Source organism: Balaenoptera borealis, assembly GCF_965194805.1.
Source record: "Balaenoptera borealis genome assembly, chromosome: 5".
Classification (NCBI taxonomy): domain Eukaryota; kingdom Metazoa; phylum Chordata; class Mammalia; order Artiodactyla; family Balaenopteridae; genus Balaenoptera; species Balaenoptera borealis.
In genome coordinates, this window is record NC_138862.1 from 103,564,345 (window position 1) to 103,584,617 (window position 20,273).

Consider the following 20,273-nt stretch of genomic DNA (forward strand, 5'->3'; position numbering starts at 1 on the left):
TAGGATGAAATTTAAATATTTTGAAATATTGTTTACAATAGTGGTAATGTATCATCTACAACCCCAATTACAATACTTGAACATGATATGTAGAAGTTGTGGTTCTTATTGCTAGTTCAGATGAGCAAAGTTTCTCCAAACTGAATTGAAATTAATATTTTTAATTAATTTTTAAAATACAAGGACTCAACAAGAGTGGTCTAATTTGATAAAACTATCAATAGAACATCAATTACATGGAAATCTTGATTATGTGGCATATATTTTACTGAAATTAAGTTTTAAAAATAACATCTACAGGATAGACATATAGTAATTCATAAGTTAAACTCTTTCTATACTCATCCAAATATCACCTACCCATTAAGAGAACACACCCAGACACACACAATAGTAATTCAGTCATCTGTGATGTTTTGCTTACTGTTGGTCATATAAAAATCATTAATTGTTTCTTACTTTTTCAACATAAGAATATACTTTAAAGTAGGAGGATAGAACATATTTTAAATAACTTTGTTAGATTAACTCATAAAGTTCAAATATTTAGATATTTACTATGTTGGGTCCCATTTGTATTTTGGCCCCTTGTATCTTAGGGAAATCCAATTTGGAGATTACTACAATAAAAAAATCCTGGCAATAAATGACGGTGGTCTCATCAGGGTGATGGCAATGGACATGTGAGAAGTCATCAAATTCTGAATACTTTCTGAAAGAAGAACCAGAAGGATTCCTGACAGACTGGATTTAAGTGAAAGGGAAAAATCAAATGACAAAAGGTTTTCAGCCTGAGCAACTCCATAAAAAGTTGCCATTATGTGAGCTAGGGCAGGATGTAGGAGGAGCAGCTTGGGGAGACTTTCAGAAGCTTGTTTTGTCATGTTAAGCCTGAGATGTATTTTAACTCTCAGAAGTTTTTTTTTTTTAATAAATAAATTTATTTATTTATTTATTTATTTATTTATTTATTTATTTATTTATTTATTTACTTTTGGCTGCATTGGGTCTTCGCTGCTGCGCACAGGCTTTCTCTAGTTGCGGCAAGCGGGGACTACTCTTCGTTGCGGTGCGTGGACTTCTCTTGCAGTAGCTTCTCTTGTTGCAGAACACGGGCTCTAGGTGCCTGGACTTCAGTAGCTGTGGCACACAGGCTCAGTAGTTGTGGCTCATGGGCTCTAGAGGGCAGGCTCAGTAGTTGTGGCACACAAGTTTAGTTGCTCCGTGGCATGTGGGATCTTCCCGGACCAGGGATCGAACCCGTGTCCCCTGTTTTGGCAGGCGGATTCTTAACCACTGCACCACCAGGGAAGTCCTCTCAGCAGTTTAATACTCTGGGCAGGCATTCAGGGGAGAGGTCAGGATATGCGACAGTCATTAGGGTAGGAGCAGGATATGGGTTGCATTCAAATCCTTGGGTTGCAAGAGATCCACTCTTTGTTTTGGGGCTTTCAACGAGATGGAAGATATGGTATAGTTGAAAGAAGGGACATTGTTGTGCCACTTCACCCTTGTAGCAGAGAGTGGCATACAGAACCCAGAAGTCACCTCCCAAAGCCATCCCAAAGGCTAAGAACTTCCTTAGTTGGGATGACCTGGGAAAAGTTCATAACTAACCACCAACCCTGGATCCCAGCCCTAAACTCTTAAACTTCAGACTTCCTATAAAATGTTTACCACAAACACACATGTAAGACACTGCTGGATATCATAAATCCTCCATGTGAATTGTTCCTCTCTTACTGGCCCTCTGCCCAGCTGTCTTTTACATCACATCCTTTGATGTGGTTTCTCTTCCATCTTCCTAGGTTAGTTGGTCTCAGCCTTCCAAATCCCTCTGACCCAAAGATGGAGAAGGCATAAAGAAAGAAATATATCTATAAGAAAATACAGAGAGACAAAACTTTAAGTTCCTGGAAGCTCTTCACTATCCCGTCCTCAAACTGGAAAAGAAAAGTCTAAGTGCAAATATCACTATCTTAATCATTTGTGAATTCTTACTCTCCCTGTGACAAATACAAGCAAAGCCACAATTAAAGCAATATTGCAATCTAAATAGAGAAGAATTGTTCAAGCAAGGGCGAAATGTCAAGAGTAAATTTTATCCCAGCCTGCTGGGTAATCTTTGGATGAGAAACTAATGCAACATTTCCAAAATTGGCATCTTACAGAACGCTGTTCCACGGGATGCTGCTTGATGAGTTCTATACTCAAAATAAATATAGTATCACTGGATAAAACAAAATTAAACAAATGTCTTTTCTGTGGGAATATCAGGGACTACACTAACATGCTCTATGAATCTTTAAAAGGGAGATAGAATATAGCATTTCCAACATTTGTTTGACACAGAACCCACTCTTTGCAGTAGCTCATAATAACTTCCAGTAATGGCTTTCCTCTGAACACAGTTTGAGAAGCACTATTCTAATATATATATATATACACATATATATGAAGATCAAAAATAAATTATGTTTTTCAGAGTTTGTTTAACTGGCAGAGCAAGGCCAGAAAGTTTCCCATCACCCACTCCCTGATTTGACTCACCAAGATTTGCAAATCTGCATAACTATATGCCTTCATTAAACCAAATTCAATTTAGAGTCAACAAATTCACTTCTTAAAAAATGAGGCTGTTGAGTTATTATATATTCACAGCTTTAAATATTCACATTGCAAGTGAATTCCCAAATACGCACCTGTTCCAGCAATGTTATCACTGAATAACTAGAATTAATTATTTTAGAGATGATGATAATGAAGCCAAAGAATTTATCCAAATTAAGTGTTCTTCCATGAAGAAAGGGCTGAAATTTTAGATCAATAATGATTTAATTTTACTCTGAAATCTTTGAGGGACATTCAGTTCTTCTAAGCACAATAATTAGATGAATGGCTGGATCTTTGCTATGATGAAGCAATATCTATATCAACTTTCTTTTTACCTTTTACCCAACACACAAGTCCATATGATACAGGTTTTTATGAGCAAATCCTTACACACTGATTAATCTTAAAAATACTTTAGCTAGTCTTTACTATTCTTTCTGTGTATTCTCCCTGAATTAAACTAACATGGGAATAGTTCTATTTTGTTGGAAGGCAATCCTCCCAACAGAATTAGAAACTTTTGAGAAATACCTACCCATCATACGTCAGCTGTTAGCCTCACATTCACACTGAAAAGAGTTACACACATTTTTATGAGACATAGAAAATATTTAGTAAGAATATATTTATTACAAATTTCATTCATATTTTTGTATACAAATATTATTTAAAGGGCTTGAGAAATGCCATTATAATGCTAAATGAAAAAAGCTAAAAAAAAAAAAGCTAGCTACAAACTTAATAGATACATGCTCTCAAATACATATAAATATTTTTTAAAGGTGATGTTTTAAAATAGGAATTATTGACTCTAGGTGATACAATTTTTTCTTAATTTTTCTGTATTATTTTTATAATCGTGAAAAAAAAATGAAGGCTATTTTTTTCAATAGCACTACCCAATGTTACCTGACTTATTCCACTAAACCCAAACTACAGTGTTGAAGATACAAGTTTATGGTGAAATGCCAGGGTTTTCCTCTGGGTACAAAAGGAACCCAGTAAAAATGCTATCATCCTCAGCACTGACATACACCCCATTCCAATCTTTTGAAACTTCCAGCCAGACTTGGTCCCCTGCTTTTAATTTCAAGATGATGAGGAGAGAGGCCTGGTCTATTTCATGACCATAGAGCGTTTCTCTGGACTTGAACTGCTTCCTATTCCAGGCCACCAGGCTGATCTGAGCAGGTCGGCCCCTCACGGTGACGTGGTAGGAAAAAACATATGCCCCAGGAACACTACAGTTAAATTTCCCAGTGACAGGGCTGTAGTTCCCTTGGTCGTTATAGAGAACCTTGTCAAACTTGATAGGGGCATTTGGAGGGGGGAAAGGCTTGGATAAAGCAGCACTGAAAGCTGACCGTGGGACTCTGGCCACCTCCCCCTTGGAGCCCTTGAGGCCCCGAGAGCCCTTCTTCCCAATAGACCCTCGGACCCCTTTGCTCCCAAGTTCACCCTTTGGCCCTGCAGGTCCCACAAGACCAGGAGGACCCAACTCTCCCTTTTCTCCTTTAACTCCTGGATCACCTTGGGCCCCAGGCAGCCCGTCTGAACCACTTTTCCCTTCCGTTCCAATATCTCCTTTGCTACCTTTTTCTCCTTTCATGCCCTCCTCACCTTTTTCTCCTTTTCCCCCCCTCTCCCCAGAATCTCCACAGTAGCCCTTATCCCCCATCTCCCCCTTGTCTCCCTTGGCCCCAGGCTCTCCATTCAAGCCTGGTGCACCCACAGCCCCTCGGTCTCCTTTATCTCCTTTCTCTCCTTTGGTACCATTGGCACACGGGTCCCCCTTCGAGCCTTTTTGTCCTTTCACTCCTGCCAGGCCAATGTTTCCTCTATCCCCCTTAGGACCAAGTCCACCTGAAATGGAAAAATTAAAATAATGGTTAAGGCTCACATACGGTATGACCTGTATGCTATTATCAGAGAGCTCATAAAATGAAACAAAACCTCTTAACTGGAGCTGGAAACCTGCTTCTTGCCTGAGCAATGGCCATGCAGAGGAGACACTTACACCGAGCCATTCAAATCAAGCTACTCCCTCATAAAGGAAAGACTTAATGCTACTGAGAAGCAACAGCTTATATTTAGATCTTATATATCTAGTTTGTCTGTTTGTTTGTTTGTTTGACTTTTAAGATGATGAAGAGTATTAGAACTATAGTTGCCCATTGTGTTCCATTACACTTTGCATTTTGGCCCAACCCAGCTGTTCTCCTAAATCTCCATATTGTCCATCCAAACCCAAAATCTTACAGGCAAAAAAACTGCAACCCAGAAAGACTTAGAGATCTTTTCCCCAAGGACAGCAAGAAAGAGGAGCAGAGTTCAGATACTTTTACCACTTCCAGACTCCTAGACTAGTGCTGATAACACTCCATCCAGTCAGTACACTAAATTATTAGAAGATTATTAGTAATTGATATTTCCATCTTACCTCCCTGATAACTTTAAATACAAACAGGAAGAAAATTAAGGGCCATACTGCACACGTGACTACACACAGTAGATATACTTTATACACTACCTGGTTCTCCAGGTTTTCCTGGGTATCCTGGAACTCCATTTGTTCCTTGCTCCCCACGTTCTCCCTTAAGTCCTAAAATGATACCAAGATTAACTTTTGTCTAACTATATTAGCTATGATATAACAAACACCCATTGCACAACTGTGTCACATTCTAATGTTTCCTTTACCAAAATGTGTAAAGGTAAAACAATATGGAAAAAGAATTTATTGAGCAACATTAGGAATATTTTATTCCAATTGATGGTAAACCATTTAAAGTATATTTGGAGGTAGTGCCAAATCTCTCCAAACAGATTTCAGCTTTTCCCTCAGCATTCTTGTAGCTCTTCAAATCTCTTACAAAACCTATGACATTCTGCCTTACATTATGTATGTCTGTGTTTGTGCTCTTCTTATTACGAATTCTGAATGACAGTTAAAAGGTCCTCTTTTTTTATATCCCTCACAATGCCTGAGAAATCGTACCGTGCACCATATAAGCTAAAACACAGAGCACAACACTCTGCAGTCAGCTGAAACTATTCATGATGAAAACCCACACAGGATCAAAAATATTGTCCTTGATATACATAAAGCACCAAGGAAAAGCTAATTTTCATTTTGTTTGGAATTTTTTTCGTACGCTCTTTGGGCAAATTATAAAGCTGTGAAAATTCATGTTTGAAAAAATAAAAATATCTTGGCTTTTAGATATTTGCCATATTACCACAAAATGGACTTTTATACTGGGCCTGGCCAAAGGCCCATCCTGTTACAGTGCAGCCACTCTACATTTATTTTAATTGTAACTAATAGTAGCAAAAATAACAGTAACAATAATAGCTAACTCTCATTGAGCACTTACTTTGCACCAGGTAATGTTCCAAGCTCTTAACATGAATTTTTAAATTTCAACCTTTTAGTTTGATATTAATTTTTATTTGATAGTAAAACAGCCTCTCATATAACAGGGAGGCTCACATAACAGAGCACATTTCATCAATTGGAACATTTTTCATTTACAAAAGTTTGTAGCATCTCCCATCAAGAAAGGTAGAGCACATATTTTTGTCACCACTTTCATCACAAAACAAACTGAGGTATGAAAAAGTTTAGCAATCTGTACAGAGTCAAACATAACTGTATATAATACTGGTTGGCATCAACTTACCAGCCATATTATTTATGATATAACCAACATATTTTGTTTCATTTTGCCAGGGAAAAAGAAACCCTAAGTCAAATTAAAAGTCATGAGAAGAGGGGGCTTTTCAAGATGGTGGAGGAGTAGGAGGACATGGAGTTCATCTCTCTCCACAAATGCATCAAGAATACATCTACAGATGCAACAATTCTCACAGAACACCGGCTGAACACTAGCAGAAGACCTTGGACACCAGAAAGGACAATAAAGATGCCTGCATAACCAGGTAGGATGAAAGAAAGGGAGAAAGAAGAGGAGAGGAAATGGGATGGAACCTGCTCCCCAGTTGGGGAGCTGAAGCAGCAGAGAGGTTCCCACATCTGGGGAAGCCCCCTCACCGACAGAGAAATCGGTTGGGACAGAAGGGAAGCATCTGAGGCTGTCAGAGGAGGGTGAAACGGCCAGTCTGTGGCAGAGAGCACAGAGTGAGACCTACACAGACAGTCCATGTAACAGCACTGCATGCCCCACACTGGGACGTGTGTCCACTGGTGTGCACAGGGGCTGGCAGCCGGAGCGTGGGGATTGGAGTACAAACCCAGGAGGAGTACTATTGTTGGCTGCAAGGAGACAGCCTGTGGGGATGGGAGGGAGGAAATCTGCAACCGGAAATGCCTGTAGAGGAAACCTGGACTGCCATGGAAGCAAGGCACCACTGTTGAGTGACATGCAGGGGATGGAGCGACAACTGCAGCCTCTCTCCCCACGCACCAGCCCCTGCCCATCCCCCCAGGCGCTAGGAAAGGGCCCTGCCAGGGCTGGCCCTAGCGCACCTGCCAGTGGGCACTAGAAAATGCTCCCACTAGGGCCAGATCTCTTGTGCCTGTGGCTGCCGCTTCCCTGCGCACCTGTTGCCACTGGGGCTCCTGCGACCCAGGCAGCCATGCCACCTCCACGCCCTGTCCTCACCGGGGCAGGCCCAAGTGCTCCAGGGCAGCCTCGGGAGCAGACTCCTGTGGGTGGCCCACATGCAGAAGAGGGGCTAAAACCACAGCTGAGCCCCAGGGGCAGGGCGACTAAGGAAGAGGAACAAAAATCTTTCCATCAGTTGCACAAGCTACATATTAAGGCCCTGTGATCAGCTTCATAGACCCTGCATCTGTGGATCTGAATGGACAATGAGTGTTCCCACAAATGAAACTGGTCTAGCTCTGGCAGCTGTGGACTTTGGGGGCAAGCACACGCATGAGTTGGGCCAGATCAGAGTCTGACCTGTCCTCAGAGTGCCCACAGCCGGTCAAGAGACCAACCTAGAGGCACTGGAGGGCCCACTGGGGAGGTGGAGGTGGGCTATGGCTCACAGCAGGGGCTAGGACAATGACAGCTGAGACCCCAGGAAAATATTATTATTACTATTATTATTATTATGTTTTGATTTGTTCTGTTGCTGGCTTTGTTTTTTGTAATTATTATTCTTTATTTTTATTTAGTATTTCTGGGGTTTTTAGGTTTGTTTAGTTTTTCTCTGTTTTTCTTTCTTTCTTTTTTAAATTTTGTTAATATATTTTTTATTTTTACTTTGCTTTTTCATTGTTCTGTTTTTTTCCTTTTCTTTGTTCTATTTTGTTTTTATCTTTTTTCCTCTTTTTTCTGTTTATTGTTTTTATTCTTTTTTATAATGGTTTTTGTGTGTCTGTTTTGTTTGCTTTATTCAGTTTGCATTCTGTTTTAGTTTTGTATTTTGTTTTCTGTTTTTGTTAGTTTTTAATTGTTTGATTTCATTTGGGGGTTCTTTTTGTTTGTCTGGTTGTTCTCTTGGTTTTTGTTTTCTTTGGTTTTGTTTTTGTTTCTTTTTGTGTGTACATGAGTTTGTTTTCATTTTTGTTTGGTTGGTTTTGCTTTTACCACTTGTCTGGAGTTTTGTTTGTTTTTTGGTTTTATTGCTGTTGTTGTTATTTGTTTCTGTATTTGCTATTTCTCTTGGGTTTTGTTTCTCTTTTTGTTTTCCTTTGTTTTCTCCCTCCCACCTTTTTTTCCCTTTATTGCCGTGATGTGTGGCTTGTGGGGTCTTGGTTCCCCAGCCGGGGGTCAGGCCTGAGCCTCAGGGAAGGGAGCACTGAGTCCAGGATGCTAGACTGCCAGAGAATTCCTGACCCCAAGGAATGTTAATTGATGAGACCTCTCCCAGAGGTCTCCATCTTGAATACAAGACATGGCTCCACCCAACGGCCTGCAGGCTCTAGTGCTGGATGCCTCACAGCAAACAACAAGCAAGACAGGAACACAAACCCACCTATCAGCAGACAGGCTGCCTAAAGTTGTGCTAACCTCACAGACACCCCAAAACACACCACCTGACATGGCCCTGCTCATCAGAGGGACAAGATCCAGCTCCACCCACCAGAACACAGGCACCAGTCCCTCCCACCAGGAAGCCTACACAAGCCACTGGACCAACCTCACCCACCAAGGGCAGACACCAGAAGCAAGAGGAACTATGACACTGCAGCCTGTGGAAAGAAGACCTCAAACACAGTAAGTTAGACAAAATGAGAAGACTGAGAAATAGGTTGCAGAAGAAGGAGCAAGGTAAAAACCCACAAGACCAAATAAATGAAGAGGAAATAGGCAATCTACCTGAAAAAGAATTCAGAGTAATAATAGTAAAGATGATCCAATTCTGTTAAACAGAAATGTTTAACAAGGACCTAGAAGAACTAAAGAACAAACAAACAGTGATGAACAACTCAATAACTGAAATTAAAAATAATCTTGAAGGAATCAATAGCAGAATTACTGAGGAAGAAGAACAGATAAGTGACCTGGAAGATAGGATGGTGGAAATAACTGCCATGAAGCAAAATAAAGAAAAAAGAATGAAAAGAAATGAGGACAGTCTCAGAGACCTCTGGGACAACATTAAATGCACCAACGTTCAAATTGTAGGGATCCCAGAAGAAGTAGAGAAAGAGAAAGTGTCTGAGAAAATATTTGAAGAGATTATAGTCAAAAACTTCTCTAACATGGGAAAGGAAATAGTCAGTCAAGTCCAGGAAGCACAGACAGTCCCATACAGGATAAATCCAAGGAGAAACAGGCTGAGACACATATTAATCAAACTAACAAAAATTAAACACAAAGAAAAATTACTAAAAGCAGCAAGGGAAAAGCAACAAATAACAAACAAGGGAATTCCCATAAGGTTATCAGCTGATTTTTCAGCAGAAACTCTGCAGGCCAGAAGGGAGTGGCAGGATATATTTAAAGTGATGAAAGGGAAAAGTCTACAACCAAGATTATTCTACCTGAAGGATCTCATTCAGATTTGATGGAGAAATCAAAAGCTTTACAGAAAAGCAAAGCTAAGAGAATTCATCACCACGAAACCAGCTTTACAACAAATGCTAAAGGAACTTCTATAGGCAGGAAACACAAGAGAAGAAAAAGACCTACAAAAACAAACCCCCCAAAATTAAGAAAATGGTAATAGGAACATACATATTGATAATTACCTTAAATGTAAATGGATTAAATGCTCCAACCAAAAGACACAGATTGGCTGAATGCATACAAAAATAAGACCCATTTATATGCTGTCTACAAGAGACCCACTTCAGACCTAGGGACACATACAGAATGAAAGTGAGAGGATGGAAAAAGATATTCCATGCAAATGGAAATCAAAAGAAAGCTGCAGTAGAAATACTCATATCAGACAAAATAGACTTTAAAATAAAGACTATTACAAGAGACAAAGAAGGACACTACACAATGATCAAGGGATCAATCCAAGAAGAAGATATAACAAGAGTAAATATTTATGCACCCAACATAGGAGCACCTCCATACATAAGGCAAATGCTAACAGCCATAAAAGAGGAAATTGACAGTAACACAATAATAGTGTGGACTTTAACACTCCATTTATATCAATGGATAGATATCCAGACAGAAAATTAATAAGGAAACACAAGCTTTAAATGACACATTAGACCAGGTAGACTTAGTTGATATTTATAGGACATTCCATCCAAAAGCAGCAGAATACACTTTATTCTCAAGTGTACGTGGAACATTCTCCAGGATAGATCACATCTTGGGTCAGAAATCAAGCCTCAGTAAATTTAAGAAAATTGAAATCATATCAAGCATCTTTTCCGACCACAAGGCTATGAGATTAGAAATCAATTACAGGGAAAAAATGAGTAAAAAACACAAACACTTGGAGGGTAAACAATATGCTACTAAACAACCAAGAGATCACTGAAGAAATCAAAGAGGAAATCAAAAAACACCGAGAGGGGGCTCCTGGTGGCACAGTGGTTAAGAATCCACCTGCCAATGCAGGGGACACGGGTTCAAGCCCTGGTCTGGGAAGATCTCACATGCCACAGAGCCACTAAGCCCGTAAACCATAACTACTGAGCCTGCACTCTACAGCCCACGAGCCACAACTACTGAGCCTGTGTGCCACAACTACTGAAGCCCATGGGCCTAGAGCCACAACAAGAGAAGCCATCACAATGAGAAGCCCGCGCACTGCAATTAAGAGTAGCCCCTGCTCGCCACAACTAGAGAAAGCCTGCGTGCAGCAACGAAGACTCAACACAGACAAAAATAAATAACTAAAGTTTTAAAATACCTAGAAACAAATGACAATAAAAACACGATGAACCAAAACCTATGGGAGGCAGCAAAAGCAGTTCTAAGAAGGAAGTTTAAAGTAATACAATCCTACCTCAAGAAACAAGAAAAATCTCACATAAACAACCTAACCTTACACTTAAAGCAACTAGAGAAAGAAGGGGAAAAAAAAGTTAATAGAAGGAAAGAAATCATAAAGATCAAAACAGAAATAAATGAAATAAAAACAAAGAAAACAACAGCAAAGATCAATAAAACTAAAAGATGGTTCTTTGAGAAGATAAACCAAATTGATAAACCTTTAGGCAGACTCATCAAGAAAAAAAGGGAGAGGACTCAAATCAATAAAATTAGAAATTGAAAAGGACAAGTTACAACTGACATTGCAGAAATACAAAGGATAATAAGAGACTACTATAAGCAACTCTATGCCAATAAAATGGACAACCTGGAAGAAATGGACAAATTCTTAGAAAAGTATAACCTCCCAAGACTGAACCAGGAAGAAATAGAAAATATAAACAGACCAATCACAAGTAATGAAATTGACACTGTGATTAAAAATCTTCCAACAAACAAAAGTCCAAGACCAGATGACTTCACAGGCGAATACTATCAAATTTTAGAGAATAGCTAACACCTATCCTTCTCAAACTCTTCCCAAAAATTGCAGAGGGAGGAACACTCCCAAACTCATTCTATGAGGCCACCATCACCATGATATCAAAACCAGACAAAGATATCACACAAAAAAAGAAAATTACAGGCCAATATCACTGATGAACATAAACGCAAAAATCCTCAACAAAATACTAGCAAACCAAATCCAACAACACATTAAAAGGACCACACGCCATGATCAAGTGGGGTATATCCCAGGGATGCAAGGACTCTTAAATACATGCAAATCAATCAATGTGATACACCATATTAACAAATTGAAGGATAAAAACCATATGATCATCTCAAGAGATGCAGAAAAAGCTTTTGACAAAATTCAACACCGATTTAAGATAAAAAAACTCTCCAGAAAGTGGGCATAGAGGGAACTTACCTCAACACAATAAAGCCATATATGAAAAACCCAAATCAAGCGTTATTCTCAATGGTGAAAAACTGAAAGCATTTCCTCTAAGATCAGGAACAAGACAAGGGTGCCCACTCTCGCCACTATTATACAACATAGTTTTGGAAGTCCTAGCCACAGCAATCAGAGAAGAAAAAGAAATAAAAGGAATACAAACTGGAAAAGAATAAGTAAAACTGTAACTGTTTGCAGATTACCTGATAATATACATAGAGAATCCTAAAGATGCCACTAGAAAACTACTAGAACTAATCAATGAATTTAGTAAAGTTGCATGATACAAAATTAATACACAGAAATCTCTTGCATTCCTAGACACTAACAATGAAAGATCAGAAAGAGAAATTAAGGAAACAATTTCATTCACCATTGCAAAAAACAGAATAAAATATCTAGGAATAAACCTACCTAAGGAGGCAAAAGACCTGTACTCAGAAAACTATAAGATACTGATGAAAGAAATCAAAAAAGACACAAACAGATGGAGAGATATACCATGTTCTTGAATTGGAAGAATCAATATTGTGAAAATGACTAAAATACCCAAAGCAATCTACAGATTCAGTGCAATCCTTATCAAATTACCAATGGCATTTTTCACAGAACTACAGCAAAAAATTTTTAGAATCTGTATGGAAACACAAAAGACCCCAAATAGCCAAAGCAATCTTCAGAAAAAAAAGGAGTTGGAGGAATCAGGCTCCTGACTTCAGACTATACTACAAAGCTACAGTAATCAAGACAGTATGGTACTGGCACAAAAACAGAAATATAGATCAATGGAACAGGATAGAAAGCTCAGAGATAAACCCACGTACCTATGGTCACCTTATTTTTGATAAAGGAGGCAAGCATATACAGTGGAGAAAAGACAGTCTCTTCAATAAGTGGTGCTGGGAAAACTGGACAGCTACATGTAAAAGAATGAAATTAGAACACTCCCTAACACCATACACAAAAATAAACTCAAAATGGATCAAGGATCTAAATGTAAGGCCAGACATTATAAAACTCTTAGATGGAAACATAGGCAGAACACTCTATGACATAAATCACAGCAAGATCCTTTTTGACACACCTCTTAGAGAAATGGAGGTAAAAACAAAAATAAACAAATGGGAGGGACCTAATGAAACTTAAAAGCTTTTGCACAGCAAAGGAAACCATAAACAAGACGAAAAGACAACCCTCAGAATGGGAGAAAATATTTGCAAATGAAGCAACTGACAAAGGATTAACCTCCAAAATATACAAGCAGCTCATGCAGCTCAATATTAAAAAAACAAACAACCCAATCCAAAAATGGGCAGAAGACCTAAATAGACATTTCTCCAAAGAAGATATACAGATTGCCAACAAACACATGAAAGGATGCTCAACACCACTAATTATTAGAGAAATGCAAATCAAAACTACAATGAGGTATCACCTCACACCAGTCAGAATGGCCATCATCAAAAAAATCTACAAACAATAAATGCTGGAGAGGGTGTGGAGGAAAGGGAACCCTCTTGCACTGTTGGTGGGAATGTAAATTGATAAAACCACTATGGAGAACAGTATGGAGGTTCCTTAAAAAACTAAAAATAGAACTGCCATATGACCCAGCAATCCCACTACTTGGTATATACCCAGAAAAACCATAATGCAAAAAGACACATGCACCCCCAATGTTCATTGTAGCACTATTTACAATAGGCTGGACATGGAAGCAACCTAAATGTTCATCAACAGAGGAATGGATAAAGAAGATGTGGTACATATATATAATGGAATATTACTCAGCCATAAAAAAGAATGAAACTGGGTCATTTGTAGAGACATGGATGGACCTAGAGACTGTCGTACAGAGTGAAGTAAGGCAGAAAGAGAAAAAACAAATATCGTATATTATCCCATATATATGGATTCTTAAAAAATGGTATAGATTATCTTATTTGCAAAGCAGAAATAGAGACACAGATGTAGAGAAAAAACATATGGATACCAAAGGGGAAAAGGGTGTGGGTGGGATGAATTGTGAGATAGGGATTGACATATATACACTATTGATACTATATATAAAATAGATAACTAATGAGAACCTACTGTAAAGCACAGGGAACTCTACTCAATGCTCTGCGGTGACCTAAATGGGAAGGAAATCCAAAAATGAGGGCATATATGTATATGTATAGCTGATTCACTTTACGGCAACTATACCCCAATAAAAATTTTTCAAACAAGAAACCAAAATAATTTTTTTTAGTTTCTTAATCTCTTTTATTTTATTTTTTAATTGAAGTATAGTTGACTTACAATGTTGTGTAAGAAACCAGAATATTATCAGTGTCCAAGAAGACTCTATTGTGCCCCCTTTTTGTCACAGCCTAACCTTTGAGATTAACTACAGTTAACTTTTAACATCATAGACTTTTGGGGGTTTGTACTCACAATTATATAATTGAAATTGTATAGTATGTAATCTTTTGTGTCTGAATTCTTTTGCTCAACATTATATTTGTAAAATTGATTTATACTGTTGCATATAGTTGTTTGTTGGTTCTCATTACCATTGTATAAATATGCCAATATTTAATAATCTACTATAAAGAATTTATTAATTTTACAATAAAAGCACAATGGCTGTAAATAAATAAATAAATAAATACATAAAAGTCATGAAAAGAGATTCAGCCAAATTTCATAAGACTAGCTAGAGAAATCCCACCATAAGCTGCTCAACAGAGTTTTCTAAGTAGCTTGCTCCTCTTTATCATTCCATTTAAAATTTAAAATTTGGAAATTAACCCATAGGCCATCAGGAAAACATCTGTATACCTTTGAAGAGAACATAATTATGAATGGAAGTGAAGGAATAATTCTATTCCCAGTCCTTGTCAATATTCATATCCTGACCTTCACTGCACAGTTATTCTGGTTCTCGAGTTCATTTAAAGAGTTTAACTGCTTATAATGAATTTACTCAATCAGATAATGATTGAGTAAAAAATACAGTCATGCTACTCATTTATTTTTTTAACTTTAAGTCTTAACCAAGAGTCCAAGTGAAGTGGAAGTAAAAGGAAAATACAGTTGTCACTTTATAGAGACTGGCTAAATGAATTTCTACTTTTGATCCTTCATCAAAGCATATTCTTAAGAACCTCATTTTATAATACTTCCCTGTTTTTTTCTTCTACTTCCAGAAGTCTAACTTCCAAAATATATGAATCACTGGGGAGGTTCATCACTCATCTTTATTTCACAGGGCTTTCTGCTAACATAATTCAGCCACAAAAGTATTAAATGCTTCCAAGAATGAAAATCGCATAACTGACAAGTGTGAAGTGACTCTCTCTTACCTTAGCATCTTTTTTGAGTAATTACTTCACTGAACGTTCTACCAGAAATGAGTTAGGCAGCTCCTGAGCCATGCAGAGGGTGATGTATATTATGTCTTTTGACATGTGACACTAAGGCTAAAACATTTAACTTGATGGATATATAGTATTTCTACAGGCTGGTAGTATTCCCTGAGGAATTTCTAAATGTCCCAGTGAATCTATAACCTTCCCTCAATAGCTTGAAGCACTTATAGAACCAGGGATTTCCCAGAGCAGAGCACACTCTTTGCTGATACATCTATGGAATTACAGAATTTCTGAGCTGGAAAAGATCTAGGAAAGCCCACATAATGACAAATCTTCTTTAAACAGAGTATAAATAAATATCTAGTCTAGTCCTCTCAATTTCCAGATGAGGTAAAGTGACGGGTCCAAGGTCACTGCAAATAGCTTGACTTCTTCCATTTTAATTCAGTTCTCTTCCCACCGTTGACACTGCCCCTGATTTGAGAGTAAGCCAAAGGATATGTCATACTCTCCGTAGTAGGTAGGCTATCCATCTATATGGAATATTCTAGAGGATTGCCTGCTCTGATTAGTTTTATGTAGTATGAAATTAATTTGCATCATAAAGAAGAACTCAAACAGGAGTATATAGGAAAGGACCCTTCCCCAGAGTCTACGCCCTGTGGCTCCCAGTCACTGAGTCAGCCAGGTGGACTCCAAGAAACAGAAAAGGTATGTGTGTGGGGGGGTGTATATTACCAGGCAAGTTTAAAATTTCTCAATTGGCTATTTATAAAGTTAACATTTTTATATCAAATATAACTCACAATATGCTTTACCAAGTTTTTACATTTTAAAAAATAGATCCACCTGCAAGAATCTGGTATTTACTTAGCAAGCTGCTCTTCTTAAAAATGATGCAGAACATCTCTTGAGATTTGACATGAAATGGATATAATTACCTACCCTTCTCTCCTTTCTGGCCTTTTGGACCTTGGGGTCCAGTGACTCCTGGTGGCCCTAGGATCCCCATATCACCAGTTTCTCCCTTAAAACCTGGAAATGAGATTGAAAAACCATCAGGGTAGAAAAATTCTCTTTTGAAATTCATTACTTCAAAAAAAATCAGTCATTTTATTGAGGCCAATGACTGTCAGTGTCCTAATGATAAAATCTGGGTGAGAATAAACTATTACAGAGTTCTAAGGACAATATTTTGTCTGATTTGCAATTTTGCACTACCTGAATAGACAAATTGAGCCCATTAGTACTTGTCACTGAATTCATGGCAGTGATCAAATGATTCAGAGAAGCAGTACTGTATCAAACAACAAGAAAAGATGATTATCTGACTCTTAACCTCATGTGGACCACACTTTCAAATTGGAAGTAAAACCACAATACCTAGCACTTTTGGTTTTCCCATTCCTTCACTTATGTACTCATTCAGGAACCATTGCTGAGCCCTCCTACACACCAAGCATCCTGCTAGGTGTCAGGAATCAGCCGTCAACATTCCAGCAGTCCCTTCCCTCATGGAGCTGAGAGTCCATGAAAGATAAACATGAACAAATAACCACACAAATAAATAGAAATGGCCACACTGTTGTTAGTTATGTAAAGAAAATAGAAAGTTCCTATTGTAGATGGTGGTTTAAAAAAAAAAAAAACTGATTTATGGGATCAGAGGATACCTCCTGGAAAAAAATGTCATTAAGCTAAGACCCAATGAACAAATTAGAAATTTCTGAGACAAAAAAAAAAAAACAAAAAACCACAGATGAGTATTTCAGGAAAAACAAGAGTAGAAAAGACCATGGTGTTTTTAAGAAACTGAAAGAAGAGCACCATGGGCGGAGCTAGCGATCAGGGTAAAAGAGGCTGAGGGGCAGGCGAGGCGCAGATGGTGCAGGACTCAGACCTCCCTGGTGTCCTCACTCATCCCAGCAGTTCAAGTCCCTTCCACTTACCTGGGCCACACAGACACCCAAGCCTAGGACAGTTATCGTTCCTGCAACCCCAGCCCTGCTCAAGCTTAGGGATTGTTTCGTAATCCCTGATTGGAATAATTTATGGCCAGGTTCTTTGAAAGTTAACCATATAAATAAGTACACTCAATTAAATTGTAATCTTTCATCTTAATTATTATAATTAAGTTGATGGGATGGAGAAAATTATTTTCAATCTGTTGAATTTCCTCTTTGAAAGAACACTGTACTTGTTTAGATGAAAAGTTTTAATAAATTGCATGCCATGGAGGTTAAGGCTGAAGGCAAGCTTAAGAAGCCAAAGTGGTGGTTAAGCTCTTCTGTCTAAAACAGAAGGAAGAACAGAGAGGAAAGGAATGGAGACCAAAGAGCAGGGGAGGCAGAAGCAAGCAGAATGGGCAATTACAGTTCACTGCGCAGTGACCCCCCTTCCTCACGACCCCCAAATGCCCAATGTGGTTATGAGGGAAACGCACAGGGAGCACACAGCAACTGCCTGCAAGGGCACAAGCTGGCAGGCAGGCTGCCCCTTCCATCTAGGCAAGGTGTACATCTTGGCTAGTTTAGTGTAAATATCGGAAGGCTGGACCTCATGGAAGAGCTGGGGCTGGAGGGTGCACAAACGGAGTTTGACATCAGGTTCTATATTCTCAGGTGCTATAACCTCTAGACTTACCTGAAACTCTCTGAAGCACAATTAAATTATCCACTGAAATGTAATAATATTTTAAACATTTTCTACAAAGATGAGAAACAACATAAAGCGCTTAACAGTTCTTGGCACATAGTAGGTAGCTATTATATAACTGAATTAATGAGAGAAGCTGGAGATAAAATTTCAAATGGAATTTTACCTTTACGAGCTATTAGATATAGCTGAGCTGTATACTTCAAAACACTTTCATTCAGAAACTCTGTAAAATTAGGTTCATAACTTTTAAAGTCTACATTTATTATTCACATTACAGTAGATAATACAAATGTGATGTATGTAACATGTGTGTTAATTAATGTATGTAATAAGCTGAGCTCTAAGAACAGCACAGCTAAATCCACCACTGGGTAAGATAAAAGCCCTGATGCTACGACTTATAAGACAGTTTAGCAACCAGCTGTGTTTACATGACCCCCTCCCGCTCCCCGCTAGCAGTTTGCCAGACATGATACTAAGAGAAATCCTGGTAAATATAATTTTCTCAGTCTAATTAGATCTCCAGTAATGTTTTGGCAACCCTGAAGTCTTGGTTCCCCAGACCCCTGCCCAGCTTCTTTCCCATTCAATACCACCTCCACATAAACACTGATCACATTTCCCAAAAGCTTCCTGCAATGGGATGAAATGAATGAAAAGCTTAATGAGGATGCAGAATTCCTGATTTTATAACTTTAAATTCTTCAGGTAAGACACAACAAATATTTATATGTAATTCTTTCAGGGAAAAGTGGATTTGAAATTGACATTCTGATCTCACTTTTTCCTTGAATTCTCTGCTGTAGGACATGTGAAAGCTGAACTGTATTACAATAAAAGTGAGAGTATATTCATACTGTATACATGAAAGACATCTGAAATTTTGAAATATTTAACCATGACGTTCAATGGAGAAAATTGCTGGGCAAGGAGACTGTGTTGCCTCAGAATTTCAATGAGAAGTGAACTGAATCCTGCCTTTATTCTCCACCTCACAGGCATTCCATTTCTAATCCTAACTACAAGTAGCACTCCAAAAACCCATCAGTCAGTACACATTCTTACCAAACCGCAGAATTTTCACTTACCCTATTTACATCAGCCATTAATGAAAAGATTGTGTAACTGGAAGAACTACACACCAGTGCTAGGGTTGGTAGGCCAGTCTCTGCTCTAAATAGCACCATCCAGTAGAACTTTCTGCAATTATGGAAATGCTCTGTATCTGTGCTGCCCATTGGCCACATGTGGCTACTGAGCACTTAGAATGGGACCCGTGTGACTGAGGAATTGAATTTTTAATCTCATTTAATTTTAATTATTAATAGCCATACATGGGGTTCTGGCTACCCCACTGGGCAACAGAACCCATTGCATTTGTCACAATGTTACACCTAGGCTTGTTCCATGCGCATGACAATGTAGACACCCTTGGGGCAATTCCACCACCAATCCACCACCTCTCAACTCTAAGGATGTACAAGTGAGAAATATAGGGCCTCGTATATTTTCAAATACCTGGTTTTCCAGTCTCTCCAGGTTCTCCTTTTTGCCCTGGTCCAGATGAACAACAATCACAGCAATTCAAGAAGAAATCAGCTGTGTCAAGAGTGAGGTTTTCAGAGGGGAAGAGGGTGGCAGCACCAAAGACAGAATTGAAAGCTGAGGGGTCAGGGGTTGGTTCTGCCATTTCAGCCGCTTCTGTGAAGGGAGTTTCTTCTTCTTCTGGAGGTTGGCCACTGGATGGCTTTGGACCCTTTGGCATCTCTTTTCCCTCCAACTTCTTCGTAAATTTGGTATATGGTGTGGTCTTTACTATTGTGTCCACACCAGCAATAGCCAAAATAATTAAAATGGCACAAAACCAAGAAAATATCCACATATTTGAGGCTGGAAGAAAGATATAATGGGAATACATACATATATTACAAACAAAAAGACAAAGTGATAAAGATATATTCTTATATGAGAGGAATATATATACATATATGAACCATAAGAATGAACAGTATGCATAATACTAAATGATTTTTATATATTTCATATGTAAATGTATGCTTGATTCACAACAGAATATTTTATTTACTTAAAGTATTTATTGTAAGGAACATTTTGCTTCAATTCTCCTTTCTGGTTGTTTTCCCAGTGTTACATGTACAAAAATATTGTTCTCAATCATTAAAATTATCTTGCCAAAAAGCAAACATGATCTATAATAAATGCAACATGACTTAATAGCTCATACACCCTGTGGAAAACAAA

At 38.4% G+C, this 20,273-nt stretch overlaps 1 protein-coding gene across 1 annotated transcript; it reads right to left on the minus strand.

Annotated features, from left to right (window-relative positions):
* Positions 1-1,191: 1,191 nt before the first annotated feature.
* Positions 1,192-19,901, minus strand: OTOL1 (otolin 1). The gene is made up of 4 exons (XM_082394296.1): positions 19,530-19,901; positions 16,299-16,388; positions 5,144-5,215; positions 1,192-4,476 (listed from the first exon to the last, which is right to left on the minus strand). Exons 1-4 carry the CDS (start codon positions 19,891-19,893, stop codon positions 3,569-3,571), a joined length of 1,434 nt encoding a protein of 477 aa, XP_082250422.1. The 5' UTR covers positions 19,894-19,901; the 3' UTR covers positions 1,192-3,568.
* Positions 19,902-20,273: the final 372 nt, after the last annotated feature.

Excerpts from the sequence above, each read along its gene's own strand:
- OTOL1 (XM_082394296.1), bottom strand. The coding sequence starts at position 19,893 with ATGTGGATATTTTCTTGGTTTTGTGCCATTTTAATTATTTTGGCTATT. Across the intron at positions 16,389-19,529 it reads TGGAGAGACTGGAAAACCAG|GTTTTAAGGGAGAAACTGGT; the intron begins GTATTTGAAAAT and ends TCTCATTTCCAG. Across the intron at positions 5,216-16,298 it reads AGGCCAGAAAGGAGAGAAGG|GACTTAAGGGAGAACGTGGG; the intron begins GTAGGTAATTAT and ends GTATCATTTTAG.